At 47.8% G+C, this 26,959-nt stretch overlaps 15 protein-coding genes across 15 annotated transcripts; 5 read left to right on the forward strand and 10 right to left on the reverse strand.

The window, feature by feature from the left end:
• Nucleotides 1–64: 64 nt before the first annotated feature.
• On the reverse strand, nt 65–481 carry FMAN_10979 (uncharacterized protein; the record flags this gene model as incomplete). The annotated part of the gene is made up of 2 exons (XM_041833734.1): nt 65–403; nt 479–481. The coding sequence occupies 2 exons, from the start codon at nt 479–481 to the stop codon at nt 65–67; spliced, it is 342 nt and encodes a 113-aa protein (XP_041684067.1).
• A 322-nt stretch (nt 482–803) lies between these two features.
• Nucleotides 804–2,169, forward strand: FMAN_10980 (uncharacterized protein; the record flags this gene model as incomplete). Its single annotated transcript, XM_041833735.1, has 4 exons — nt 804–896; nt 986–1,092; nt 1,158–1,844; nt 1,908–2,169. 4 exons carry the CDS (start codon nt 804–806, stop codon nt 2,167–2,169), a joined length of 1,149 nt encoding a protein of 382 aa, XP_041684068.1.
• Nucleotides 2,170–2,288: 119 nt separating this feature from the next.
• Nucleotides 2,289–4,037, reverse strand: FMAN_10981 (uncharacterized protein; the record flags this gene model as incomplete). The annotated part of the gene is made up of 1 exon (XM_041833736.1): nt 2,289–4,037. One exon carries the CDS (start codon nt 4,035–4,037, stop codon nt 2,289–2,291), a length of 1,749 nt encoding a protein of 582 aa, XP_041684069.1.
• Nucleotides 4,038–4,811: 774 nt separating this feature from the next.
• On the reverse strand, nt 4,812–5,453 carry FMAN_10982 (uncharacterized protein; the record flags this gene model as incomplete). Its single annotated transcript, XM_041833737.1, has 1 exon — nt 4,812–5,453. The coding sequence occupies one exon, from the start codon at nt 5,451–5,453 to the stop codon at nt 4,812–4,814; it is 642 nt and encodes a 213-aa protein (XP_041684070.1).
• Nucleotides 5,454–6,097: 644 nt separating this feature from the next.
• FMAN_10983 (uncharacterized protein) lies at nt 6,098–7,077 on the reverse strand (the record flags this gene model as incomplete). The annotated part of the gene is made up of 4 exons (XM_041833738.1): nt 6,098–6,357; nt 6,410–6,631; nt 6,688–6,862; nt 6,919–7,077. The coding sequence occupies 4 exons, from the start codon at nt 7,075–7,077 to the stop codon at nt 6,098–6,100; spliced, it is 816 nt and encodes a 271-aa protein (XP_041684071.1).
• An 892-nt stretch (nt 7,078–7,969) lies between these two features.
• On the forward strand, nt 7,970–9,594 carry FMAN_10984 (putative inorganic phosphate transporter; the record flags this gene model as incomplete). The annotated part of the gene is made up of 4 exons (XM_041833739.1): nt 7,970–8,435; nt 8,491–8,864; nt 8,919–9,215; nt 9,271–9,594. 4 exons carry the CDS (start codon nt 7,970–7,972, stop codon nt 9,592–9,594), a joined length of 1,461 nt encoding a protein of 486 aa, XP_041684072.1.
• Nucleotides 9,595–10,026: 432 nt separating this feature from the next.
• FMAN_10985 (uncharacterized protein) lies at nt 10,027–10,953 on the forward strand (the record flags this gene model as incomplete). The annotated part of the gene is made up of 1 exon (XM_041833740.1): nt 10,027–10,953. One exon carries the CDS (start codon nt 10,027–10,029, stop codon nt 10,951–10,953), a length of 927 nt encoding a protein of 308 aa, XP_041684073.1.
• A 78-nt stretch (nt 10,954–11,031) lies between these two features.
• Nucleotides 11,032–13,744, reverse strand: FMAN_10986 (uncharacterized protein; the record flags this gene model as incomplete). Its single annotated transcript, XM_041833741.1, has 6 exons — nt 11,032–11,291; nt 11,339–11,516; nt 11,570–11,809; nt 11,862–12,359; nt 12,417–13,257; nt 13,305–13,744. The coding sequence occupies 6 exons, from the start codon at nt 13,742–13,744 to the stop codon at nt 11,032–11,034; spliced, it is 2,457 nt and encodes an 818-aa protein (XP_041684074.1).
• Nucleotides 13,745–14,166: 422 nt separating this feature from the next.
• Nucleotides 14,167–15,382, reverse strand: FMAN_10987 (uncharacterized protein; the record flags this gene model as incomplete). Its single annotated transcript, XM_041833743.1, has 2 exons — nt 14,167–15,156; nt 15,212–15,382. 2 exons carry the CDS (start codon nt 15,380–15,382, stop codon nt 14,167–14,169), a joined length of 1,161 nt encoding a protein of 386 aa, XP_041684075.1.
• Nucleotides 15,383–16,144: 762 nt separating this feature from the next.
• Nucleotides 16,145–17,318, forward strand: FMAN_10988 (uncharacterized protein; the record flags this gene model as incomplete). The annotated part of the gene is made up of 3 exons (XM_041833744.1): nt 16,145–16,204; nt 16,258–16,883; nt 16,937–17,318. The coding sequence occupies 3 exons, from the start codon at nt 16,145–16,147 to the stop codon at nt 17,316–17,318; spliced, it is 1,068 nt and encodes a 355-aa protein (XP_041684076.1).
• Nucleotides 17,319–17,910: 592 nt separating this feature from the next.
• FMAN_10989 (uncharacterized protein) lies at nt 17,911–18,297 on the reverse strand (the record flags this gene model as incomplete). The annotated part of the gene is made up of 1 exon (XM_041833745.1): nt 17,911–18,297. The coding sequence occupies one exon, from the start codon at nt 18,295–18,297 to the stop codon at nt 17,911–17,913; it is 387 nt and encodes a 128-aa protein (XP_041684077.1).
• Nucleotides 18,298–19,319: 1,022 nt separating this feature from the next.
• On the reverse strand, nt 19,320–20,804 carry FMAN_10990 (uncharacterized protein; the record flags this gene model as incomplete). Its single annotated transcript, XM_041833746.1, has 1 exon — nt 19,320–20,804. One exon carries the CDS (start codon nt 20,802–20,804, stop codon nt 19,320–19,322), a length of 1,485 nt encoding a protein of 494 aa, XP_041684078.1.
• Nucleotides 20,805–21,318: 514 nt separating this feature from the next.
• FMAN_10991 (uncharacterized protein) lies at nt 21,319–23,001 on the reverse strand (the record flags this gene model as incomplete). The annotated part of the gene is made up of 4 exons (XM_041833747.1): nt 21,319–22,375; nt 22,423–22,588; nt 22,635–22,785; nt 22,834–23,001. The coding sequence occupies 4 exons, from the start codon at nt 22,999–23,001 to the stop codon at nt 21,319–21,321; spliced, it is 1,542 nt and encodes a 513-aa protein (XP_041684079.1).
• Nucleotides 23,002–23,776: 775 nt separating this feature from the next.
• Nucleotides 23,777–24,760, reverse strand: FMAN_10992 (uncharacterized protein; the record flags this gene model as incomplete). The annotated part of the gene is made up of 1 exon (XM_041833748.1): nt 23,777–24,760. The coding sequence occupies one exon, from the start codon at nt 24,758–24,760 to the stop codon at nt 23,777–23,779; it is 984 nt and encodes a 327-aa protein (XP_041684080.1).
• A 317-nt stretch (nt 24,761–25,077) lies between these two features.
• On the forward strand, nt 25,078–26,779 carry FMAN_10993 (putative CYB2-lactate dehydrogenase cytochrome b2; the record flags this gene model as incomplete). Its single annotated transcript, XM_041833749.1, has 5 exons — nt 25,078–25,219; nt 25,270–25,814; nt 25,869–26,332; nt 26,381–26,589; nt 26,637–26,779. 5 exons carry the CDS (start codon nt 25,078–25,080, stop codon nt 26,777–26,779), a joined length of 1,503 nt encoding a protein of 500 aa, XP_041684081.1.
• Between the last annotated feature and the right edge of the window lie 180 nt (nt 26,780–26,959).

The following is a 26,959-nucleotide window of genomic DNA, read 5'->3' on the forward strand; positions in this document are numbered from 1 at the left end:
AACCGTCCATCGCATCTGTTATTGCTCTTTATCTCTTTCCATCTTCTTGCAGTCAACACCATGCCTAGTCATCAAAAGAAGTTGGAGGCATCAACGTCATCTCCACCTTTCCGCGACCTGCGGGCTTACGCATCTCGGCAAGAATGGCATCCCGATTCGCGGGGGAGGTGTACTTGTACACCTCGTCCGTAGGCATACTCCACAGATAGATCCCACTTGCATCCTGGAACATGTAGCCGTCTCCGCCGGCACTCCTCTCTTTGATCATGAGAGCTACGGGGTTGGTGATACCGACGGACTCTGCAGCCAACCGACCGCTGCCGTCTGCCCCCCAGTAAAAGTCCGTCCGCATCTCATTGGGATCGGTAGTCCAATCATCAGGGACTTGGTTTGCGGGGATAGACTGTTGCATTGATAAGTGGCGGTTCAGGTTGTACGAAAGGTGATGCAGAGTGCCAAGAATGCTGATGGTACATACCATGGTCTTATCGTATTTGCGGGGCTGGAAATGGATCAAGCAGCTGGTCTTTCTCCTTTTGGATCGGGATGGGAGAGAAGCGTGACGTGAGTTGGGGTACTTGGAAGAAAAGAGTTGGACCTGAGCGGCGGGGTTTAGTAGTCTGAATTTATGTACAAATCTTTGTCACGTGCGTCGATTTAAGAAGGAGGGGGCAAAATATTACGCAGCAGTTCTTAAAAGCGTAACTATTTTCCGTTGGCTATGTTATCTGTAAAAGTCTGTATGTTTGTTTGTTATCCAGTCTCGTCTCGCCCCGACCAAGGCACGATCAAACATATCGACCATGTCGACCACGGAAACCGTTCTTCTAGAGCCTTCTTGGGCAAAGTCGGGGGACAAATGGTTCCGCACCGCGTATAAATGGAAGAGAGACGAGGTATGTAGCGTGAGCTGTCAGGATATTCGAACTCAAGTTCATCCATTTTGCATGCCGTTACAGTCAACCGGAGACTGATGCAATGGTAGATATTTAACTGGATGGCGGAGATGGCCAAAGCGGGTGGTGATAAACCAGAAGACCAAGAGAGGCGCGATCTCCTCACAGCAATCCGCGGTCGTTTGATCGATCTTTCGTGAGTTTCAAATGAGGATTTATTTATTCTCAAGATTAATTGTCAGCGATTGACCGATTCAATAGCCTCCCAAAAGGAAGCCTATACATGGACAAAACAAGGCGGCCAGATTCACATATTTCACGAAACGTGAACCTAAACTGGAAGAGAGAAGATGAGGCATCATCAAAGTTCAATGTCAGCCCCATGTTCTTCCGTCAGATTACAAAGAACTTCAAAGGCCCAGCACCAGACTGGTGGTGCCCCTATGATCTCCTTGGCCTTTTCCTCAGCCTACTGGGGCCGGCACCGGCCGCTGCTAACAAGTACAACTTCTACCTCCCTCTCACAGGCGTTTACGGGCGTTGGTGCGCACGTATTGCTGGTAAACCAGAGAGGAGCTGGAAGTGGAAGCCGGATGTCAAAGGTGAAGGCACTTTGCCATACGTTTTCCAATGTACATGGAGCCTTGAAGTCGATAACAGCACCAAGCAACATTGGGCTAGATACTTTCTCGGAGCATCCACTGCAGGCGACAGGTGGGAGAACAAGATAACTGACAAGAATCCCAAATCTCCCACATACACTGGCGCTTGGAGGGAACGTGTGGGAGAGGAACGCTTTAAGATTCTGTACAGATGTCAAAGAATAGTCATGGTACGCGAAAGCGACTACAGAGAGAAAAATGCCCCCAGTCAGACTGCCGCCGATGGCAGTATGGTGGCTTACGGAAACTGCGCCGAGACTTACCCATTTATAATGATATCCTCAAGGTACGTTTATCATCACACTGCTCGAGTTCTTTTTAATTGCTAATCCGATCCCACGCTTGATAGTAACACGACACAGAACTTGAAGTCGATGTCAGGTCTTGCTCTCCAAAAGAACTTCTTGAAAGATGGAGAATACGCCGAGTATAACGCAGCACCCGGTACTGCCATTTGGGAAAATTTGATGGCTCCTTGTCCCAATTGTACGATGCTTATTGCTCAGGTCGGGGCAACTAGGTCCAAGTTCGACTTGGAGAAAGGTCAGGGAACGCCTCCAAAGCCACTGGCATTGATACTAGCAGCCCAGGACGTGTCAGTAGAGGCTTGAACCTTTTGGAAAGGGGAGAATTTAGCGGAATGGGTTTACAAGATAGCTGCCAGATATGTTGGGCATTCACTACCGCGACAAGTTCGTACTTTCATACTTGTATATCGCTTAAACTATGCCTACAAGAATGGCGGTGTGATTCCAAAATACCAGATACAGAAATACCTCGAGGTGACCCTTCTGTCATTACTTGTTTGTGCCTCTGAAAGAGCTTTCGCAAAAGCCGAGAAGAACTCTCCACGGTAGACACGATTCTGTATCTGAGCAAGCTTCTCCACGACCCAACTGGTCTGCTCCTTATCTGTACCCTCTATAGCGCATAAGAACAACGGTCTGAGGTACCCAGGGTTAACGTTTCTTGTTTTACCCTCATCATTCTCACTACAATCCCTATCCAGAATCTCCCTAATCCTATTCAATGCTTCTGTCGAATCTGGAGATTGAGACACGGGGTCCCCGAGCTGTCTTCCTATGTCAATGAACTCAGCATGATATGCAGCCTCACAAATACTGATCAGACTCGAAATCATGTCCGCGATTCGAGGAACCATTTGGGAGCGTAAATGCTCCGGAGACTGACGCTGTGTGGCGCACCGGCTTTCCCATAGTGCGCGAAGTCGTTCCTTTAGACTCGCCATACGCTCGACTACCTCCTGCTGGTCTTTACGTTTCGTGCGGGATCGATGGTAAAGCGATAGTTTGGCAATCTCTCCAGATAGTGTTTGAAGTTGGCAGTAGAAGTCGAAGATCGGCGCGCTCAAGACTTCGTACAGATGATTAGATATCTCGGGCTCTTGGTCAACGGAAGGTCCGAGGTTTGGTATGGGGCCGGTGAAATTTGGGAGGAGACTGACTACCCTTTCTGAGAGCAGGCCCATTGCTCCACCTCGAAAGGAAGCTGAGTAAAGAATCTTCAGCCAAGTGACTATACGTGTGGAAAGCTCCGAGTAGGGAGTTTGAGTCTGTACCCAAGCTTGTAGCCTCTGTATGAATATTTGGCCTGGTTCTCTCAGGTAAGGTGTGACTTCTCCAGAGTGGATCAAGTCAAATATACACAACAGAAAGGCGGCTACCAAAACAAGGTCAAAGTCTTTATCGTCATCCTCTAGCAGCTCTTCAGCATTCTTCCTCGCGGAGTGGTAGTGAGAAAGCGATTCGTATGTCGAGAGTGAGAAGACATGCCCACTGAATAGAGTCGCAACGGCTGTGATGCCCGAAGAAATAGCCAGACATGACTTTCCCAAATGCACAATATGCTGCTTTGCCAGTTTCCAGTTGAGAGGATCAAATGGTGTGATGCCAGGGCATTCCACTGTATCAAGGAAGAGTTGTGTCATATAAGGGGACTGGGTACGCAGAGTGAGGATATCGAGTGTAGTGGTCAACTCGATATCCCTTGATATCAGGTTCAGTGGGGACTCATCGCGCTCGCAGTTATCATCCACGATAGGAACTGCACTCCGGTATTGAAGGGCTTTCTGCAAGCACGCAGTGACATCGACATTCGTCCTGCCCTCGTAGAGGAAAGGAGTTTGGTTCGTCCTCTCAGTTGAGAGCACCCTTGACGGCCCTTGAATCTCGTACTCGTCTGTAAGTGATGGACTCGAGTGGGACTGGCTGATATCATGTGCCTCCAATGCTTGAGGGACACCCTCGAAGTGAAGTGATGATGGTTGACCTGGTGGCGAACTATCCGCGCTGGCAGTCTGTCGAAAGACTCTTCGGGGCTTGTATGTGCATTGACGTTGTAATCTTGTGCAGTTGTTACAGACGGGTTTGGCCTCGTCGCATTTGACTTTCCGAGCTCGGCAAGTGAGACAGCCACTCCGGACCCGGCCACGATAGCCTTGATGCCTCGTATTCTGCATGTCGCTTTTCGTTGAGATTTTCGAAGTAGCGTCAGCACGGGTCGGCTACGTGCCGAAATTCCGCTGCAGTGCTCGTAACGAGATGGAGAGGTTCATGATATCGTCAATCCAAGTCCCTCCCCATCTCGAGTCTTGCGCGTAAAGAGATCTAGCGAGCCCCCAGATTAGACCCTTTCGATAGCCATGTGCGTGTTTGATTGGCTCAGAGGAGAAGTGGAGATTGCGGGGCTTATCTATAGGCGACAATTCTTATCTTTAAGCGAGATAAAAACATGTCTTATCTTATCTTCATTACTACTTCACGGCCCACTTCGGGTTAGAATAACCTCAACTGCCTGAGGATGCAAAACTAAGTACCCTATAGACAGAAAGGAAAATCTATGTATTTTATATATACGTTAGAACCTGCTGTGATAGGGTTGAGGGGTCGAAAAGAGGCTTCAGCCTCAAGGTCACAAAGGTAAAGAACACCAAAAAACACATACGGGCAAAATACTTGTTGCCCTCACTATTGCCTAGGAGTTAGAACTTGCAGGAAGGCGAATATAAGTCTTTGTTGGTGTTGACAAAAAGGATTCTTTAAAACTTTTACTCCTTTGTAGTGTACTTACTACATCTGTCGCTCTATTATGATTTTTAATGTATTACAGCTATGCCAGAAGGAATGATCTAAACAACAAAACAGCTTTGACTTTAGATTCTTTAAAAAAATATGGCCAAATAAGCAATCATGTAATTGATCCTAATTATGAAAATTATGCACATGTTATTTGTCTAAATCATGTTGCCCGGTCTTCCTTCTAATTGTCGCTCCAATACCGGCCTCCAGCTCTCCAAGATTCTGACCTCAAGCCCCTCGATCTTAGCTTCATCATCCCAAACCCTCAATTGGCACATTTCCCTACACCACTCATCAGCGCCAAACTCATCCCTCTCATCATCACTCATCGGCCCGCCCTGGTACGCAAGACTTTTCTTGCTCGCATCAGAAAGCTTGTTCAGATACCCTTCATCCACGGCACATAGATACCGCTTAGCAGCAACATGCGACTCTACAAGACGTGCAACTTTCTCAGAAAAGCCCAACGCAAGAACGAATTGTGCACCTAATGTTTCGTGTCCGACTCTACCAACACTTGAGCCTGTTGATTGTCCGCCAAGGTTTCTAGCTTCCCCGCCGGTGAGTTTGCGGAGGTCTTTAGCTGGTGCATATTGTCCAATATCGTGGAGTAATGCGGCAATTTGGGTGGCTTCGTCTACTGGTGGTGAAGCGGATGCAGCTTGGGCAGCGCACTGAAGAGAATGCTGGAGTTGAGAGATGGGTTCTCCAATGTAGGGTGTGTTTTCGGAGGCTTGGAGAACAGATATAACATACTCAGCCACGGAAGATGGCGTGGGGATTGTTGGAAGTTCCATGACTGCGTTGACTGTGTAGACTTTCAAGTGGTGGTGATCTTGAACTGATGGGTTGGTATAGTGGAAAACAAGTCCAAGTTATAGACTTACACACGAATTATTTGCATTTTCACTAGTACTACTACATAAGTCGACTGGCCATTCCTGACCTATACATTGGCCATGTCTTATCAATTGGCTTAGAGCCAATGACTGCCCACGCGTTTCATATCTGTCTAGTCTCAAGATTTTCTGCTCTCGGTTGTCGCCTGTCGCTTGGAGTGGGACCCAGCTTAGTACGGTCTAGTACAGTAGCAGAAGTAATAGGCCCCTGCAAGTTGTGGCAGCGCTAAAATCTTTAGTGCAATGCCTGTCTGAGTTGCAAATGTAGAGTTCATTGACACAATTATCAGGCGGAGATTGCAGAACCCGCATCAACCATTATTGAGAATATTGCGGGCCTACAGGCCAATGCCAAATGATACTGCGTTAAGATATCGGACTTCAAGCTCGGAGACTACGATTAGGCAATCTTCTCAATTGCTCAGCCTTTAGATTTACAAGCTATGACGCAAAACAGAAGGCTTAAAGCAACAGTTGATGAATCGAGAAAAAAAAAAGAGTAAAATCTAACTAGATAACTGATATGTACGGGACATAGTTACTTAAAATGTAACCTGCTTTCCGGCATCAACACTAAGCATAGGAGATCCAAAGCCATACGTCAACGCTCCCGCCTCATAAGACTTCTCAGCCTTCCGCATATGTGTAGCCGGCCATTCCTGCTTCCTGTGCTCGTAATAGCCCTGTCGTAGATCACCCTCGCAAGCACGGTTGTAAGTCGCATAGATCGCCTTGCGGTCAGAGCTACTCTTGTTGGCACCACTGCGGTGAGCCAGGTAAGACGTGAAGATGAGTAGCTCGCCTTAGGATTTGTTAGTTCACGGTACTACATCTATAGAGCATGGGTGACTTACCGGCTTCTAGTTCAACAGGAGTCCAAATGTGAGAGTCAACCCAAGTCGATTCAATGCAGTTGGTAGCCTTGTTAATAGGGACATCCATCTCATGGCTACCATCAACGACTTCCAACCCTCCGTTGCGGATTTTGGAGGGATCGACACTCAGTAGAATCGTCAAGTGTTTGACATCCTTGATGTGCGTGTAGGCAACAGCATCAATGTGAGGTGCGAATCCGCCTGTCAGCAGTTAGCTTTAGACAAGAATGAGTACGTCTCTAGGGCGCTCTACTTACCGCTTCCAGCAAGTTTGTAATTGATCTTCTCCTTGAACAAAAGCATAGGCTCCTCTGCGAGATCATTGAGAAGACCGAGCAGCTTCGGGCTTCGGAGCAGATTACTGAAACCGTTGTGGCAATCGGCAAAGTTCTCTGTTCGGCAGAGAACAGTTTGGCCTTTGTCATTGACCTCCTAAGCAACAGTGAGTTTCTTCCTCTTGAGTCAACGCGATCTCAGGCATATCGAACCTCGTAGGGCATGAATTCTGAGTCTTCAGTGGGTTTCCAGTTGCGGACTTCTTCGGCCCATGATTGGAGGTCTTTGACTTGCTCAGACTGCAGCAAGTCACGGACTATCAAGTAGCCGTTCTTCTTGAAGAAGGAGATCTGATCATCGGTGACTACCATCTTGAAAAGCCGTGGAATGAGTTTAAGCGAAATTTCTAGAGGAATCAGAAAGTGTTGAGTTCTCAGGTGTATGCAGCGAATTGATCGATTGACCTAGGTATTGTCGACAGTTATATTTATCATGACGTTTGAAAGACTTTTAGTCTTCAAGTCGCAATAAATTAAGTATCTCGTGAGTTCCATGGCGCATTCTCATTTGACATCACCCACATGTTGCTCGCTACTCGGCTCGAGATAAGATATCGAGGTTTGTCGGGTATCGCTCACTAGCTGCATTAGTTTCCCACCAAGGGCTTTTCCCCAAGCAATGAAACAGGGCCATTGCGCATGTACCCAGGGAAAAAGACCAAAATGCAACTGTAGCATGCCGAGTAACCGAGACTAATGCCATTTTATGCCTGCATTCGACTTGATACAGTTGTATGGCCCACTTCAGATCAGACCTACGGGAACCAAACTAAAGCCTAGTGTGAGCAGACGGGAATTAGGAAGATTCTGTAGCCCCAAAACATGAGACGCATACAAGGGTAAATGACAAGTCCTCCTCGGCGTATCGGCAACCATCTCGTAATATGAGGACCATTAAACCCAACCAAACTTAACAACGATGCCCACGTGCAAACATTGAGCTATTGCTTGTTGAATAAGATAAAGAATTTCTCACGGATATCCAATAATGTTCCATAATCAGGGCACGCGAAGGTCTGTCTTTGACCAGAACTGCACTTCGATCTTTGCAAGAAGAATGGTGTTGCAATGCGAGGATATCCTTAGCCTCCAACCACGAGGCACTACGTATCATGTATATATAAGTCAAGAGCTTCTCAAATATTATCAGATAGAAGCTTCTAAGAAAGATCAATCCAATACTTCCCGTTTCAAGATCAGTATCATGGAGAACAAGGCTTCTCCAAACACGAGTGCTCCAAAAAGCCATCAAGACGATGAATCCTTCAAAAACGACACTGTTGTTAATGCCACAGACGTTGAACTCCCTACCAAGTCTCGCATGTCGGCCACAACAACAGTCTTGACAAGTGGCATTGCTCTATTCTCCGATGGATACAACGCACAGATTATCGGATACATGAATCCAGTCTTTGCAAAACTTTACCCCGACAGTTTCTCCAGCTCGATCAAGACTCGACTCTCCAATGCATTTCTCATCGGCGAGGTCCTCGGCATGCTCTTCTTTGGCTATGCCATTGACAGACTTGGTAGACGGACTGGCATTGTGTTTGCTACCTTGTTCTTAGTCTTGGGTATCATACTCGCGACTGCGGCGCATGGAAAGACTGAGCTGGGCATGTTTTGGATGATGATCGTTGGACGAGGTGTTGCAGGGTTCGGGGCTGGTGGTAAGACCCAATAAGGATTTGGGCTGAGAAAATTACTTGACTGATGGCTTTGCAGGTGAATATCCTACTTGCGGCACGGGAAGTACTGAAGCTTCAGACGAGACATCATTTGTTCGACGCCGACGCGGACTTCTTGTCGCTGCTGCTACAGACTTCTCCATCGACCTCGGATTTGTTATGGCAGGTGTTGTGGCATTGATCGTCCTCGCAGCTTACCATCAACATGTCGGTGATGGCGTCTGGCGAATCAACTTCGGTATTGGTTTCATCCTGCCAGTAGCCCTTCTGTTTCTTCGTCTTCGTCGGTTTGACTCGACGCAATATAAGAAACATGCGATCAAACAGGACATACCATATATGCTTGTGATCAAGAGATATTGGAAACCAATGCTTGGAACATCCTTGGCGTGGTTCTTCTACGACTTCGTGGTAAGTACAATGCTGAGGATATAATGTGCAGCACATTACTGATATAGACACCAGACGTACCCATTCGGAATCTTCAGTTCGACAATCATCGCCACTTTGAATCCCGAGGATACCCTTCAGCAGAACATCGGTTTCGGTACAGTTGTTAACTGCTTTTACCTCCCCGGCTGCGTCGTTGGAGGACTACTCATGGACCGCATTGGCCGCAGACAAACCATGACTCTGGGTTTCCTCGGATGGACGATTCTAGGCTTCATCATTGGTGGTGCTCTTTCTCCAATCCAGTCCGTTTTCCCTTTGTTCATCGTGCTGTATGGCATCTTCAACGCACTGGGAGAGATGGGCCCTGGTGTAAGTCCCAACCTTGGCAGTAGAGCTACCTGCAGACATGCTAAATGTGAACCAGGTCGCCACTTTTCTCTGTGCTGCAGAGTCCTTTTTAACACCTCTGCGAGGACACTTCCTAGGGTTTGCCGCAGCAATGGGTAAGGCTGGCGCGGTGATTGGAACTCAGGCATTTACGCCCATCCAAGACTCTTTCTCCGATAAGCAGCGAGGCATTCAAGCCGTGTTTCTCATTGGTGCGGCGTTTGCTGCTGTAGGTGGTCTAGTTGCATGGTTTCTCATCCCAGACAAGGACAAAGAGCTCGAGAGCGAAGACGCGCAATTCCGGCTGTACCTGGAGCAGAATGGGTACAAGGGATCATTTGGTGAAGTGACGAAGGAGTAGAGTGATATCTTCGGTTGCCAAGCTGCGACGATGGTTATGACAGCATGCAAGTCTACTTGATTAGCTTGCGCCCTGTTAAACGATTTCAAAGCTAGGTAAAATACGAGCAAAGATAGAAGCACTACCGATTACAAGCTTACTTTTTGAATTAATTTCTTATTTGAAATATGAAGCCAGCCATGAAGCTGAGACCCTGATTGGCCCAACTGGCGAAAAATTCAACGCTATTGAGACGCTATTGTATGCCACGATCATTAATCGCACTAGGTCACCAATAGTTATTTGTGTGCCCCTGAGGCACTCTCCACTCGTGTGCTGAAATAAAACTGGCGAATGTCCTGTTTTTCCTCCTGTTCTTGGTTCACTCGGTTTTGCGAAGCCTCCACTGTCGTTTCCGTAATTTTCTTTTTGTCTTTTTTGAAGCCTGTCAAAATGGTTTCCAACAAGCTGATTGCCGCGGCGTTAGCAAACTTGGCCTTGTTGGCTTCTGTTAATGCAGGCCCGTGTAAGCCCCAGAGCATCGCAACCTCTGCCACCGGCACTGGCTCTATAATCATCGTTTCCGATACTACCACTGCTCTTTCCACTACCATCGAGACCAGTACGGCGGTCACCGAGACAGAGACGACAACCGCGACTGATACAACTACCACGTTGACTGAGGATGGTACAACGACGAGCGCACTGGTGAGCGAGACATCTACGACCATCGCTGTCAGCGAGAGTACGACAGTCGTTAGTAGCAGCGACACTACAATAGTCACTAGCAGCGAGGCTACTTCAGCACCAACCACCACCGACGGCACAACGACCGTGGCCGAGAGCGCTACAACCACTACTACCGCCGAAGCAGAGCCAACCGAACTTCTCATCAACGGCAACTTCGATCTCGGGACAGTAAACCCCTGGCTCTCAGTCAACGACCCGATTGAACTCGGCTCGTCCTCGCCCTACGAAGGTCCAGCTTACGCCCGCCTCCAATTCGCAATCGACGACGGCGAGTCGTACAACAACTACGTGTATCAAAAGATCGACAAGTCACTTCTTAAAGCAGGAACCTATCGTCTCACCGCTCAGCTCCGCGTCGACGGTGCGAGTGATAATATGTTCGACGATGGCTGCAATGCAATGGGTGTCGGCTGTTACTATGGAGATCCCAGTAATGTTGTTCCCGTCCAGGGTGGCGCGAACACAGCCAGCGCCAATGCTGCCGTGCAACAATGGACACCGTTGAGCACTACCTGTTCACTTAGACAGGATAAGTTGGACCAGTATGGCTATCTTAGTGTTGCTATTGGATTCAGCTGCGCCAATGCTGAGGGCGACGTTGATGCGGTGACATTTGAGGAAGTTGTTTAGTGGTACTCATTGATCGTCATATAACACTTTCAATATCCTGATACATACCAAGCCAACCCATTAAAAATTCCTAATTGACTATTTTATTATTCCATATCGCTTCTGTGGTTCCATTCGTCCAGGCAAATCTCCAGGCACAGTTTCACCAACGGCCCCTTCTATTGTTAAATGCAGTTCTTCTGGGACATATTTGGGATTCGCCATCAGTATTGCCATCATCCTATACTCATCGATCTTTGATGCCCATTCTCGCATCTCAGGCTCAAGTGCAAACATAATTGAGAAACTCGACTTGTCGCTATTATCAGTTCCCCATTGAACCTCGCATATATGTGTATCTACTTGTGTGAGTGAATGCAATCAAAATGAAGAGGAGAGGATATACCAGGATGGGAAATCGGTGTGACTGAAAGAATGTGCCGCAGGTGGAATCTTCCCTTCAGTAAAAGCTTTGTCTGTTTCTGCTCAGATAAGGACTTGGTCCTGTAAAACAACGAGGCCCCCGAAGGTTCCCCACGGCTCTTGCAAAGGAGAAGCATGTGCTGGAAGAGGTAGCCTTGGTACTATAGTGTATGTGTCAGTCCATTTTGCTACTTAACCTTCCAGTGCCACTTACCAATTTGGTCTGAGAACCTTTGATTACATAAATCGTCTTGGAGAGTATCAACTCGCCGAGATCATCTGGATCAATGCCCTTCCAGTCTTGCACCTTTTGCTTGAGGACTTCGATAAGTGGCTTAGTGTCCTTGAAAGAATCGTCCTCTTGGAGCTGAGCTATAAATTTTGATATGAACGAGAGGGCCCTGTTCCTATCACGTTCCTCCACCCCTGACATGACTTGCTGTCGTTTGAGGTACTTGTTATTGTTAGTAAAGAGCTTAAAAGGATCAAGTACGAAATTTCCATACCTCCGCGAACTTAAAAAAGGCGGACACGCGCCCGGCTCTTGTGGGAATTATCTCCAAAGCTCTTGCAAGCATGGTACTGATCTTAAGCTTATCTCTGAAATGGCCCTCTCTCAGCCAGAGCTGAATGCTAGTCGCGGTGGTTGAATAAATTATATGTGACATAGCTTCAGTCTCCCTACTGTAGAGAAGTGCGAATGCTAAATCCCATCTGTGTTCTGGTAATGGACGTAACAGGTTCCTTTCCATCACTATCAGGACCCTAATTTGATGATCTGCGATTTGTCTGAAGTTCTGAAACATCGAGCTCATATACGTCTCTAGTTCGTCTCTCATCTCAAGGAGCTCGCAAAGGACTCGGACGAGCTGGCGTTGCTCAGCGATCAGGATTCGAAGCTCCGTTGACTGGGAGTCGATTTGGGCTTTCGCTATAGACAATTCGTTTGTTAAGAAACCAGTGTTAGGGAGACTTTTGGTAATGCTCGATAAGAGCGATATTGTCTAGATGGTGATTAGCAACTGTGTCATACTACAGAAGGTATTGTTTTGTGGTATTACTCTGAGGACCCCATAAGAACTTTCTCCCATTAGATCTTCTACTGTGATCAAGTCACTTGTCTTGATCTTGAGATTATCATGGCAGAATTGAGCGAACCATAATACTAGCTCTTTTTGAGAGTTTTCTGTAAGCTCCTCATCTAGATCAATATCTAGGCTAAGCGTCGGATCCAGAGCCTGAGCAAGTATCACCAGTGGCACGGCCTTCTTGAAGCCTCGCAAGATATCGGAGAAGTCGTGGAAAGGGAGCAAAGTCCTGCCAAAATACTTCTGCATCCTCGGTATTGCGAGAAGCCTGCGCCTCAGTTCAAGGCATTGCATCAGCAAAGGCTGGTCCGTCATTGACTTGGGTGTTTCAGGAGCGACAGAAGCTTCCTCGCCGAAATCATAGTGCTCAGCATTGGTAATATCTTCCTGATATACAGGTAATGCAACGACAGACATGATAGAAATATCACCGAGACTCAAGCCTGAAAAGACGGACCAGTTGTGTGATCTAGCAATTGAGCTTCGGAATGAAAAGTCCATGGTTTCTCTGACTGCCCGGCGATATACGCGTGATGACTCAAGATCATCTTCAAAGTCAAATTTGGATATAGCAAGGCTGGCGCCAGTGCTGGTTGACGTAGCTGATGACTCTGCAGTTGATTGCTGGCTTGTATTTCGAGATGGGGAGGCGCTCATCGAGAGGATGCTCATGCGCCTGGATATAATCGTCTGAGCATCCAAAGCGTCCTCAACATTCATCAGCCGACGTGACAGAGCGTCATTATTGTCCAGAAGAGTTTTGACGTTATTGGAGAGCTGTTCCTGGTGTTCTTTTGCTGCTTGACCAGAGTTACTATAAGAAAATCAGATGTTGTCCTAGTCAATGCACGCTAAACGTACCTTTGTAAAATCATCAAGACGAGTGTCATTGAGCTCTTGAAAGTCTGCAGTCTATTCAAGAGTGTGACAAACGTACTCTCCTTCCACACCCACTGCAAGCGTCCTCTCAGCGGCACCTTTTCCATGCCGTCTTTAGCCCACAACGACTGAAGTTCCTTATGCAGCTCCGAGTAAAGGAGAACCCCATCCGTGAGGACCGCCACTACCTGGTTCACCCCAATCAGGGCGGCATGCTGAACGTTGACAGAGCTAAGGTTTTTCGTGAGGCTTTGAAGACCCATCAGTATAATCTGGGTGCTCTGAACTTCAGAGTAGACGTGCGCCGCGACCTGCGGGGTCTCTTTGGCCGCTGAGACATATGGGCTGAGGAACTTGACGGCCTCTACCGTGATTGAGATGAGTCCTGCGATTGAAGCGGCGACACTCAAGGGATCCGACATCTCGGTGATGGGAAGGTTGAGGTTGAGAGGACGTGAGAGGGTGCATGAAACAACCTTATTGATTATTGAGGCTGTGTTGAAAATGCCAAGCCTAGTTCAGCCTTACAGGGTTATGTAATCAAGGTGGAGATTCCGATAAGCTGGGGGAAAACAGGCAATGCTGGTGTCTTTGGTATATGAAAATAAGCTTTCGCAAGTAACAGAATAAATCTCTAGAAGTGGTATTAATAATTCTATCTTGAATTGGCTACCACCGCTACTATCCATCAGTTGATAAAGCCCGTGCTTTAACTCCGAATAAAACGAGGTTTGACATGGATTCAATATCCTGTAGTGTTTACTCAATCAGCATCTTTTTAGCGCCGCCAAATTGTTCTGATATGATCCGCATGAGAATCAAACTTTCTATCAATCTTTGAAGGTTATGGTGTATCTGCTGTATGATGAATAACTGTAAACTCCATAATGATAAATACAACATATCCAAGTAACATAATTCCTCCAATCCATCGATCAATCCTTTCGCCGTACCAAACGGCTATTGTGAGCGCTAACGTGGAGCCCCAGAGGACACAAAGCTCAGTAATCTTAACATGACCCCCACCGAAGTCCTCGGAGGTATCAATCATAACAACACCCAGGCAGAGCGACAGGAGAAAGACGTTACTCCCCACGGTATTGGCCACAAGAATCCCTACATGGCCTCGGTTGCCGCTCAGGACAGCAACAAATTTCTCGGGCAGGGTGGTGGCGATGGCAAGAATGACGATACCGAATAGAACGTCGGAGATGCCCAGAGCGTCTGTTATGTTGATGGCCGCCTGCGAGAGAACATAGCCAGAAAGGCAGATGGCTAAGAAGCCGAGCACCAGAAGTCCGACATGATATCCGAGGCTCCGTCTTCTTCGACGACTCAAAACATTTGTGAGCCCGGTCACCTCGGGACTACCATCGACTCGTGGATCCCGTTCATTCCTATCCTCAGGCTCACGCTCCTCGTGGCTCGGGAGGAGGGGGTTCCTGACAGAGGGCGTCGATTCTGTTGACAACGTGTCGCTTTCATCATCGCTACTATCATCATCCGAACCCTCGGGAGCGGTGAGACTGCCTCGACTGATGGCCCAGCCTATGGAGATTAGGTAGATGGCGAAGAGCGAAATCAGGATAGAACCGCATGCCAACCAGATGATCCGCTGGGGGAAGTAAATGATTGGCGCGACAAAAGTGGTGATAACAAGCAAACATAAAGCGTATACCCTAGAGCTCCTGTCAAACTCAACGTGCGGCCCCGTAGGACGGAACAAAAGTCCTAGTGAAAAGGCGCCAAGGATGTTCGAGATGGCTGACCCGATGATGTTTCCCACTGCTAGCGAGGGTCGACCCTGCGCAAGCGAAGCAACGACGACAACGAGCTACGATGAATTTAGCTTGGAAAAATAGACGTGAACAAGTGGGTTCAGGCCGTACCTCTTCCCACTCTGCACCGGCAGTGAGCAGGGCAATCACCGTGTCGGGAATTCCCGTCCGACGGGCAACGATGGCGGTATGGTCGACGAATTTATCGGCGCCGAACTCAAGAAGGAACAGGGTACTGATAAAGACAGCGACATTATAGGCGATAGCGTCGCCATTGACCATGGTCGAGGTAGAATAGATGGCGAGTAGAAGAAGATGGACGGGGCAAAAAGAATGATGAAGATTGGATCAGCAAGTTGGCGTCATAGCACGATAAATGCGGGGAAATTTTAACATTTGATAGCCCCTAAAGTCTTAAATATCTTAACCCTTTATAGGCCTAGTTAGGGTAGCTACATATGCTCTGTGCTGATTTAAGCTATCAGCCACAAGTCTCAGATCTTGGACCAGCTTTTAAACTCCTGACAGAGGTAAAAACAGCACTCTCCTGAGTAAATGCTTTAAGGTTGAGACACCTCCACTACATAAGCTCGATCCGCCACGGGTAATGCACTATCTATAGGTGACTCTGATGATAACGAGACTTATCTGAAAGCCGATACAAAACGATGATAAAATTACGATAATAATTATGTATCATAGAACTGGTTCATATTGGTGATGGAGATAAGATCATTTTCAATCTGCATTTATCTACCTGGAAGAAGGATTCATATCTAAAATTAGGTGCTCGCTGGACCTGCATTACCCCTGAAAAAACAACAGGGTCTATGGAGACTATCGAATCTGCTAGCTATATCTATGCAAGTAGCACGCTCTAAAGCCAATAGTTCCATCTCGCTTGCCTTTCAGCTCTCGAGGAAGCCTAACGCGATGATAAAGAGAACAATTCGCTCTTTTGCCTCTTTTAATTTCTTGCTCTTTGCTTACCGCTTTTCAGTCACTCGTTTTTAATTCCAGTCGCTCTTTTTAAGTTTGTTCGCGATGCGTGTAACTGCTACCTTTGGCTCTCTAATCTTGGGTGCGGGCCTCTGCGCCGCTCGCGTAAGTTCCCTGGAACGCCCCCTAACGCCCCAAGTGGAAGCTTACAGTTTTAGGCTTGTGCCCCCCATCCTCGGCCGACAACAACATCGTCATTCAGCAGCGAAATCGGCACTACAACGGCTGGAGGCGCCGCCACAACGACTACTTCCCAAGAGACTTTAAGAATTACCGACTCGACGTCAAGCATTGAGTCCTCTGTCACAGTCGAAACTTCTACAGCCGACTCTGCGACCACAGAATCGGAGACGACTACTTCTGACTTGACCTCTCAAGAGACTTTGAGTGTCACTGAGTCCCAGACCACTGTTGAATCCTCTGCCACTACAGAGCTCGAAATAACTACTTCCGGTTTAACTTCTCAAGAAACCTCAAGTGTTGCTGAGTCTCAGACCAGTGTTGAATCTTCTGCCACCACGACCGATGGTATCAGCTCTTTTACTACCATGCTCGCTACGACGACTGCTGTCACTTCCCAGGAGACCGAGACCTCTACAACCGCCGACGAAGCCACGAGCACTACAGTCGAAGCCACTACGACTACAGCTGGCCCTCCTGTGATTACTAACCTCGCCGTGAATGGTGGTTTCGAAGACGAGACCATCGATCCTTGGGTTGTAGAAGGAGCCTCTCCGGCAGTCTACCGTAGCCAGTTTTGGTGCGCCGAGGGCAGCAAGTGTCTGTACGTATTGCTAAGAATTTAAAACCTCGAGGATGCATACTAATTTCTCATAGGCAATTGCCTGGAAACCTTGCCAATTCCGCCAAGGTCTGCCAGAGCGTCGCAGTCGAGGCGGGCTTTGAATACACTTTCAAAGCGCAGGTTCTCCAGAACTGCATCAAAGAGTATGGCTCCAACACAATTGTCTGCGAAGACAACGTCAATACCGCTGAACTGTCCATTGATGGTGTATACGACTCTGGTGACCATGGCATTGTTGGATACAATGCCTACAATGACTTTACTTACACCTTCTCCTATACCGACCCAAGCATTGATTCTACTGATCTTTGCATTACTATCACGCAGAACCAAGGCCTCAGCCCCACCTTTTACCTTGATGGCGTGTCTTTCACGCGTGGGCGAGCTGTGCCTATTCCTGACCCGACGGAGTAAGGGCTCATAGCGTATAAACATTGACTAGACTGAATAAATTTCATTCTCTTGGAGGCACGAAGGCATGTGTATGGTGAGCAGTTTGGAGCTGGTTAAGCTCCTGCACGTTATATCGCGCCACGCTTGGTATAAGTTACCTGTACTTGCACCTCTACTGGCTGTATTCTTAACAATTGCTGTACATAAATTTAATAGAAGATATATATTTCGCGAAGAAATCAGAAACATGGTGAAGCTATTTCTATGGCGCTATAATTCCCTTATAGGTGCCGCAGCAAGAGTCGCAAGTGATCCTGCTCAACTGAGAGCCAGATTATGGGAATTAATAATTTTTCCTACGCAGACTTGGTTTCCTTGCAGACACAACTGCGAGTTGCCCAGACACAGCGAGATGGATACCATTCTGTTAAAAATTGAAAAAACCATCAATACAGCCTCTCCTTCTTCCGGCTGAACCGAGCCATTATTTGCCATCCTTCGATCTTCCTCGCGGCCATTTGCAGCTTTACCTGCAATATCACTATCGGTTTGCAGGCCTACAAGACCGATGCGTCCTGGTGGTGGAATCTTATGGTATCTCGTTGCTCCCTATTCACTCTTCCTCATCTCGCATAGCATTCTTATAATCATCCTCAGACCCGAAACCAAGTGTCTCAGTGCGTTTGAAGTAGGGCGAGTAAGCATCATCATCCTCAAAGTCCTTGGGGTCAAGATCCCAAATTGCTTCTATCATGCAAATGAGCCACTCGGGTGGAGGAGGCCATCTGCGAAAGTACTCAATTCGTTGCTTTTCGCCGAGTTGCTCCTTCTGTTGCCCCCACCAAGTCCAATACATCATGATGTAAGATTCGCCAGCACCCATGCGCCAGCCGATGCTGTACGGATGTTCTTTTGGAAAAATAAACCAGGGCGGAGGAACTGCTCCGTGTTGCTGGACCAACTTGGCAATTTCATCTTGGTGCTCAGTGGAGGCGTCCATTATCTATCAGTGAATTAGGGACTAGACATAAGCAATATCTGAGAGGTGTGGGTCGTAGAATTGTGATATGTTTATTCCAATGTTGGTTGCGCTTGAAAGAGTGATAGATCGAGAAAGACTTCTTGTTGTCTCGTGCGGGGCATTCCACCCTGATGTAGTTATTCCCTAGGACTGCCAAATTGATCCGACCCCGGGAGGGGGGCATTTTTCCGGCCGAAATGGAACGTGGCGTTGACTTCAAGGCGTTCCACGTAAAGACGCGGAGCTGCTGTCATAGTAGGATAAAAATAGACAAGCTTGGCATCTGATCACTGCCAAAGTCTCACTTACTTAACCATTTATAGGTCTTGTTAGCCATAGCTCATCTTCTAGCTTTTACACTCCCGCCAAAGGTAAGACGGCGATACCACCAACAGATACTTCAAGACTCAATACACTCCTTACTAAGCTCAGCCATGATTGTTGCATCCTTTCGCATAGTCAACCTTGAGTGTGCAACCGTCCTTATACTCAACCTTGCCGCACTTCTAGAAGAATTATCTTTACGAATCATTTGGTATCACATATCATAGCCCTTCATCTTACAGCCCTCACCTTCAAGGAAGACAGAAGACACCACGGCCAATCCCGTCAGACTTACTCCAACAGTTCCTATTAAGATGGTCCTTCCTAGTTACAGATTAGTGATACTTCTGTGTAATGCTGCCTTTAGTTTTAACTTACTCTGTGCTAATAAACGCTTATCTCGTAAATACGGAACTGAATATTAAGAATCCTTGGTTGACAACGGAGAAGCGTGAGAGAGATGAATGTGTCGCTATTGACTTTCGCGACTTTGTGAATTCCTTTATCCGTGTCAGGCGTGTAGGACTTAGTTAATTGTTTCTGGCTAGAGGTATTCTGTATTTACATGTCATTTATCTATATGCTATTTCATATTTTTGTAGTCAACTTGATAAACTTAAAGAATTATATAATATTCAAGAGAGCTTATTTCTAAAGCTCCTTTAAGACTATTTTTCCTATTGTCCCGTCATGATATGTACCTCTGTGCTATTAGTTCCAGTTTTGCTCTTCCGAATCGCTACTAAGTCAAGTCTCCCATTACGCGTCCACTCAGTGACCATGAACTCATACATGCCAAGAGTATCAAGGAGTGGTATTTCCGCGTGCAACATGAAGTCCTGGTAGGTCGAAGCACCAGAGAGCACATGCACCAGAGAGTAGCGATTGCTATCGTTGCTCTTCCACACTACGACCAGATCTGGGCACCCGTCAGCGTTCCAGTCTGCGACGGCGAAGTCGAACGCAGCATCGGTTTCATGCAAACAAGTGCCTGTTTGTAGAATGAATTTCTGGAAGCCCGAAGCCCCGGACAGTACGTGCACTTCAGTACTGTTAGTGCCTGTGCTGGATTTCTTGATGGCGAATAAGTCGGGCTTCCTGCCAGCGTTCCATCTCCCCATTGAGAAGGCCCAGGTATCGTCAGTCTCGTGCAGCGCGGTCCCGGTTTGTAGAATGATGTCTTGGAAATTAGAAGCGCCTGAAAGGATGCAGACCTCGGTGGTCTTGGTATCGGTGCTGCCTTTCTTGATGACGACGAGATCCAAAGTCTTGTCACCGTCCCAGTCTGCTAAGGCGAAATCATAGTGTGTCTCCATTGTCACTGGCACGCGAACTACTGTTTGTGAGATGTATTTCCTGAATAGTGAAGCCCCAGAAAAGACGCTGAGTTCAATCATGTTGCTAATAGTGTGTCTCGACTTGACGGCGACCAAGTCTGGACAGCCATCTCTGTTCATATCTCCCATAAGGAATCTGAACGTATCGTCGGTCTCGTGCAATGCTGTGCCCCTCTGCAAGATGAAATGAAAACCTTCGGACCCAAAGCTCCTTGCAGATTCTTGAATCATTCTTTGAAGTCGAATGAATGCATTTCTCCGTCCCTCCCCGTATACAAGCGGCATATGTACGCCAAAGACTCCCAGCAAGGAGTATGCAGCGTCCTCCTCACGTTTGGTTTCACGGCCTCTTGCCCAAGACATTCGCTCCTCGAAGCCAAATCGAGAAAGTGGGCTTCCTCGCAGAGCTTCTGTATTGATTCCCGTGATATCTTCGATTTCCTGTATCAATGATTCCCTGTCTCCAAGTCTCTGACCTTCCAGGGAAAAGAATTCGACACAGGACGGCGCAACGAGCTCTTGAAGCGTCCAGCCCCGGGTAAACCAACGGCTCTGTCTGAATGCTGTCTCCCACGTCTGCTGAGATGACAGGGAGCTTCCGACGGAACCGTTGATTGATACATCGGAGAGGTACACGTAGCACTTATCTGCGTCGCGGTACCAGTGATACATGGAGTTAATTGCCTCAGAAAGCTCCGCACTGCTTGTTTTATCGATACAGCAGGTATCCACCCAGAAGAACTGGATGTTGTCATTTGCACTTTGCTTCTCGCAAAACCGGAGCTTCTGATAGCCAAGCTTGTTCTTCCCTTTACCCTCAACCATGTCTTGAAAGGTCACCTCTTCAGAGTCATTTCCCCACGTGTGCGAAAGAATGGTATAGGGCGGAATGTAATCGCCAACAAAGTCAGCTAGGCGAAGTTCGCCATCACCCGCAGTCGTAAGAAGACGCATGGTAGTTTTCAGTGGGCTGTAGATTCAGGAATGGGTCAATGAGATAGCACGATTAACAAAACAGAAGGCTGAGGCCCAAGCTGCACCATTTATCTCTGCTGACATCCTGTGTAGATAAGTGCATATTTGCTGACATGTCAGCGGCATAAGTGCATACATGCTGACATCACAGCTTCGGAATGCATAGTCCTATATAAGTAATTACTCTCTTATAAGTACATAATACTGTGTCGATGTACACTATTCAAGAGGTAGCTTAGGTTGACACAGGAAATACATCTCTTTTGCATACCCCGCCAATTTCATATCATCGTGTTAAAGAGCAAAGGTCTGGCAACTTTTATGAATTGAAGTATGTTAGAGGCATTCCTTATCACTAACTCTACTACAGCTTGTACTGGTACAGCGGGCTCTTCTCGCCCATAATCTCAAGCTCCTCTTCTGTGTACTTGCTTCGAACCTCAGCCTCACTGATCTTCGACCGCTTCTTGTTAATCATGACTAAAGCAGTCTCGAGAGTAACAGCGGCCAAGACTCCTGCGACGGCAAATCCGAGCGATGCACCATATCCAGTCGTGTACTTGGGCTTCTCCTTATCGATATAGATGTAGCTGCCATAGATACCGCCAATGGTACCTGCGCATGTGACGAATCCAATGCTGATGGCTCGCTTCGTCGGGTTGAGGTTGTTGTCGATATTCCAGGCACTGGTACCAGGCAAGATGGGATACATGCCGGCACAGGCGAGACAGACTGCGAAATAGCACACCCCGAGGTTCTGAACAATAAACTCGGCTTTGGTCATTAGGATGGAGAAGGCGATGATGATGCAAAGCTGAGGACCAATGATAAAAGGCATTCTCCATTTGTGCTTATCAGCAAATCGAGCGAGGAGGTACGATGAGATAGCTCCGCAGAGATAAGGAGGAATAGTCATGAGTTGGGCGTTGCTCGATGTGAAGCCCATTCCCTTTACGATAGAGGGCATGGAGAACTTGAGACCGTAGTTGGGGGCCGCGTTGGACCAGGACATGATGACGAGGAGATATGCCTTCCAGTCCTTGAGAACCTCAAACAAAGCTCCCTTGTCGAAGGTCTTCTCGCGGTATTCGCCCGAGTTGGTGACTCTTCGGGAAGCTTGTCGCAACACGAGATATCGCTTCTCCTCATCGGTAAGCCAGTATGAGAGAGTGGGTGAATCGATGAGTAAGAACCATGTGGCGAAGGACATGACGATTGTAAAGATTCCCTCGATGAAGAAGATCCATCTCCACCCAGTCTGGCCACCAATTCCGTCCATTTTAGCGATGGCGTATGCGAAGAGGCCAGAGAAAGCACCTCCTGTGGCGGCAGATGTATATAGAATCGCGACTCGGGTTTGCGTCTCGTGGGGCAGGTACCATTTCGAGATGATGAGGATAGCGCCGGGGAAGAAGCCAGCCCTGGTGATGTTAGCAGATACAAGGTATAAACGCGGGCGAGTACATACTCAAAGAGACCAAGGAGGATACGGATTGCGCACAGTTGGCCAAAGTTGTGAATCAGACCAGTGCAGACCACGACGATACCCCAGATGAACATGATGGTAGCCATATACTGAGAAGGCTTGGCGAACTTGTTGAGAATCATATTGCTAGGAACCTCGGCGAGAATATCTAGCCAAATTAGAGTTATCGAACGTCACTCGAGGGCTGAACATACAAGGAATAAAATAGATTGAGAGCGCAATGTTGTACTGCTCTCCATTCATACCAAGATCAGGGAGCATCCCCTCGATCTTGGCGTTTCCAATATTCGCTTTGTCGATATACGTGACGAGGTAGAGAATAGCAAGCATCGGCATGAGTCGCCACTGAACAAGTCAGATCTTGTCTGCGCAGAATGAAACCGATCAACTTACATCGATCTTTGCCAAGACCTTCTTCTTCTTCTCTTCAGGAAAGTTGGCAACAAACTCCATATCCTCAGCGGACAAACCACCATTGGTAGCCACAGTGTTGGCGTGATCGAGATGAGAGGCAATAGCCTCGACATCCTTCTCATCCAAGATGGAGTTTCTCAGAGTCATGATCACAAACAGAAATTTGCAAGTATTGAAAGTGTTGTTTGATCCTGGTGATTAGAGTATCACTGGATTGACGAGTTTTCGATATCGGGGAAATCAAGTCCTTTTTATGGGATTAAAACTTGGCATGGGGAGTGAATGCGGGGTATGGGGTATCGAATCTGGGGGAGGGAGACTAGCGCGTTTAGAGTTCTGAATGAGTCGTGCTTGGAGACGCACTGATAGTGTTGGATTGGAGGGCAGGATTAGCTGGCCAGTAGGAGGGAAGACCGAGGGAGATGGCCGCCCGCTTGGTGATATCTGTGCCACCCAAGACATGATCGAAAGATGATTGCAGCATCAGTGCAGGAAATGTGATCATGTCGGTGTCGGTTATTTGGCCGGTTATTGTGATGTTCACTAATATTTCTTTCGTGATGGTTGGTGATCATACCATAAGCCTGTAGGGAACAAATGCGAAAGATGGACTATGTTCATGAGATGGCGACGAGCTAATGCATCGCGATCGGTCAATTGTAATGGACCCTAACCGTCAAGGCGTTTCGTTAAACAGGTCGGCAAACCTGAGTTCGTGTTAGAGATATCTACAGGCAGGGCAGTTACGCGTATGCAAGTCGTTGTCTCGTCATTGAGCTTTGATCCAAACAGGGTCTGGGCCCATGGATTCTTGTCAAGGGGCGCGCATCGATCAGAATCACCCGCAGCGACGAACTGAGAATGATTGAACACGAATTTTCTTTTAGTTGGGAATCTAACAACTCTGGCAATAATACACAGTCTATTGCTTCCTCAATTGCTTCTCAGCATCCGCCAAAACACTCAACGTCTTAACCGTCCACTCCTTAGCCTTATCATCAAGTGGCTGATACGGCTTCCTCATATGCCACGCTGTCTCATTATCCAGCCCAATCTCCCTACCGAGGAAGTGCCACGCTCCATATTTGGTGTTACTAATACCCTTCTTACAAGCCCACTCGGCATGAGCGACAAGTCCCTGAAGCTTATTCGCCTCGTCAATCTTGCCCGCCTTCCATAAGTCATAGACACCCGCTGTACTCGACGGGAAAATGTTACCCATCCCTGTAACACATCCGCTTCCGCCGCTGTGCAGTGTGGGAAGGAGATAATCACTGCTACCGCCGTACACACCGAATTGCTCGTGGGAGAATAGCGCTGTTAATCGAGCGAGCTTTCCAACGTTTCCGCAGGTCAACTTCACCGCTACGATATTCGGTTCAGAAGCCAAGGTAGCTAGTTGATCAGAGTCTAGATCAATACTAGATGTAACAGCGGGGAAGTTGTAAATAACAATAGGTATCGGTGAAGCAGCCGCAACCTCTTTAAAGTACGACACTATAGCTTGGCTGGGTAGTGCCTTGGGCCAGTAATTCGGCGGCAGAAGCAACCCAAAGCCAGCACCCGCCTCCGCTGCATCTTTGGCGTTCTGGATCGACTCCTGTGTGGACTGTGCTGAGATGCCTACCACAATCGGGTAGTCAGGTCCACCGGCTGCAGAAGCGGCATGTACGGCTGTCTTGATGATGGCTTTGCGCTCTTCTCGTGAGAGGAGAACTAATTCGCCATTCGTGCCGAGATAGACAAGACCATGCATGCCTGCCTTGATCAAGGCTTGACATTGGGTGTGCATTGCTTCATGATCTACTTGTTGGGTTGGGTCGTTTGCTTTGTAGAGTGTGACGACCGGGGTGTAGACTCCTTTGGGGAGGGGCTTTGCCTTTGCTTGGATAGCGCTGCGCTCCATTTTGATGACTTGACTAGTGATTGATGGAGGAATAATTGTGTAATGAAGATATGCTTGATGCAGTAATCGTCTATACTACCTCCGAGCTCTTAAGTGCACCGAAACTCCAAGGCCCAGTGCGGGGTTGAACGCCCGGAGACATTCCCGGGGGGCAAAACAGCCAATGGGAGGGTTCTCCGTGACCCATCCCGATAGTCGGCATTCCCGGACTGTACACAGCTTGTGGAGATAGTAAATTGCAGCTTTGGTGTTTAGCTTATTTTCAAGACTTAGAGCTTGTTTCGTTCTTGGAGGTTCAGTCAACACTATCAGAAATCATGGAGACTTCAATTGAGACGAGAAGAGTGTCCTTGGACGACTTGAAGCAGCATAACACGGCGAATGACTGCTGGATAGCTGTCCATTCCAAGGTCTGGGATATTACACATTTTATCAATGAGCATCCTGGTGGTCCAGAAGGTATGTTGAGCAAATTTGGGGGTTGTGGCGAGACTAATCGTGATGGGTAGTGCTGTTGAATCTGGCGGGTTCTGATGCCACGGAACTGTACAATGATGTCCACGCGCCTGATATCATCGAAGACCTTCCCAGCGACAAATTAATTGGCCTTCTAGAGGAATCAGCAATCAGTCGTCCGGCCCCTAAAACCACCGAGATCGATCCCGTACCGCCCCCATCATCATCACCGCAAACCAACAACGTCCCTTCGACAACAACAACAACTAAAACAATCCCGCCAATAGACGCCATCTTGAGCGCTCCCGACTATGAAAAGGCAGCGCGAGATTCACTCTCTGCCAAAACATGGGCGTTTTACTCGTCTGCTGCGACGGATCTCGTCACCCACGGGAAGAACAAGGAGCTGGTGCGGAGAGTCATGATCAGACCTAGGATCTTGAGGAATGTTTCACACGTGAACTACAAGACAAACATTCTTGGTTTCGATAGTAGTGCGCCGTTCTTTATCTCTCCTGCTGCTATGGCGAGACTTGCGCATCCTGATGGGGAGTTGGCCCTTAGCCGGGCTGCGGCCAACGAGGGCATCATCCAATGTGTTAGTGCACCTATCAATCCACACTCAACACTCTTTGCTAATGATTCATCATAGATTTCAAGCAACGCTTCGTTTTCGCTAAAGTCAATCGTCAAAGCCGCTCCCCCAACACAACCGTTCTTCTTCCAGCTATATGTCAACTCCAACCACGAAAAGACCGTTGAGCTACTCAAAACCGTACGTGATCTTGGCGTCAAAGCAATCTTTGTAACAGTTGACGCGCCTGTACCTGGGAAGCGTGAAGCGGATGAGAGAGCGGCACAGGAACAAACTGTCAAGTCGGCGATCAGTGGCGGTGAGAGCAGCAAGGATAAGAAGGGGAGTGGGTTTGGACGTCTTATGGCGCAGTATATTGACAAGTCGCTGTGTTGGGATGACTTGGCTTGGATACGTGAAGCCAGTGGGGGATTGCCGATCGTGTTGAAGGGAGTTCAGACTGCGGAGGATGTCATTAAAGCGGCCGAGTATGGAGTAGAGGGTGTGCTGTTAAGTAATCATGGTGGACGGTCATTGGATGGGTGAGTCATTCCTTCTTTCAGTCACATACTAAAGCTAATACTTCCCAGTGCACAAGCCAGTATTCTAGTCCTACTAGAACTAAGGAAAAACTGCCCAGAAGTTTTTGATCAGCTTGAAGTCTACATCGACGGCGGCTTCGAGCGGGGGTCCGACATCCTAAAGGCCATCGCTCTCGGCGCAACAGCAGTTGGTATCGGTCGGCCATTCCTATACTCGCTTATCCACGGCCAAGATGGTGCAGAACATCTCTGTCACAGTAGGCTCTCCTGTCTGCATTGCGGTGGCCAAGCTAACAAATCACAGTTCTTAAAGATGAGCTTGAGACTTCGATGCGTCTCTGCGGCATCACGTCACTGAGTGAAGCGAGACCTAGTTTGGTGAATACGCTTGATGTTGATCATATGGTAGTTGGCAATACATACACGCGTCTGTTATCGAACCTGTAAAGGGTTCTCACGACGGGAGTCCAAGTCGATAGCACATAAATATATTCTCCAGGTAGCATACGGTGAACTATATTACTCCACCAGCCTTCATTATTCCTTTACACTTTGACCGCTATAGGTAGAGCCTCAAGTTCATCCTGGCCTTTCACCGACGTTGGCCTTTGCACCTTTGTAGATCAG

The sequence above is a fragment of the Fusarium mangiferae genome (genome assembly GCF_900044065.1).
Source record: "Fusarium mangiferae strain MRC7560 genome assembly, contig: FMAN_scaffold008, whole genome shotgun sequence".
Classification (NCBI taxonomy): domain Eukaryota; kingdom Fungi; phylum Ascomycota; class Sordariomycetes; order Hypocreales; family Nectriaceae; genus Fusarium; species Fusarium mangiferae.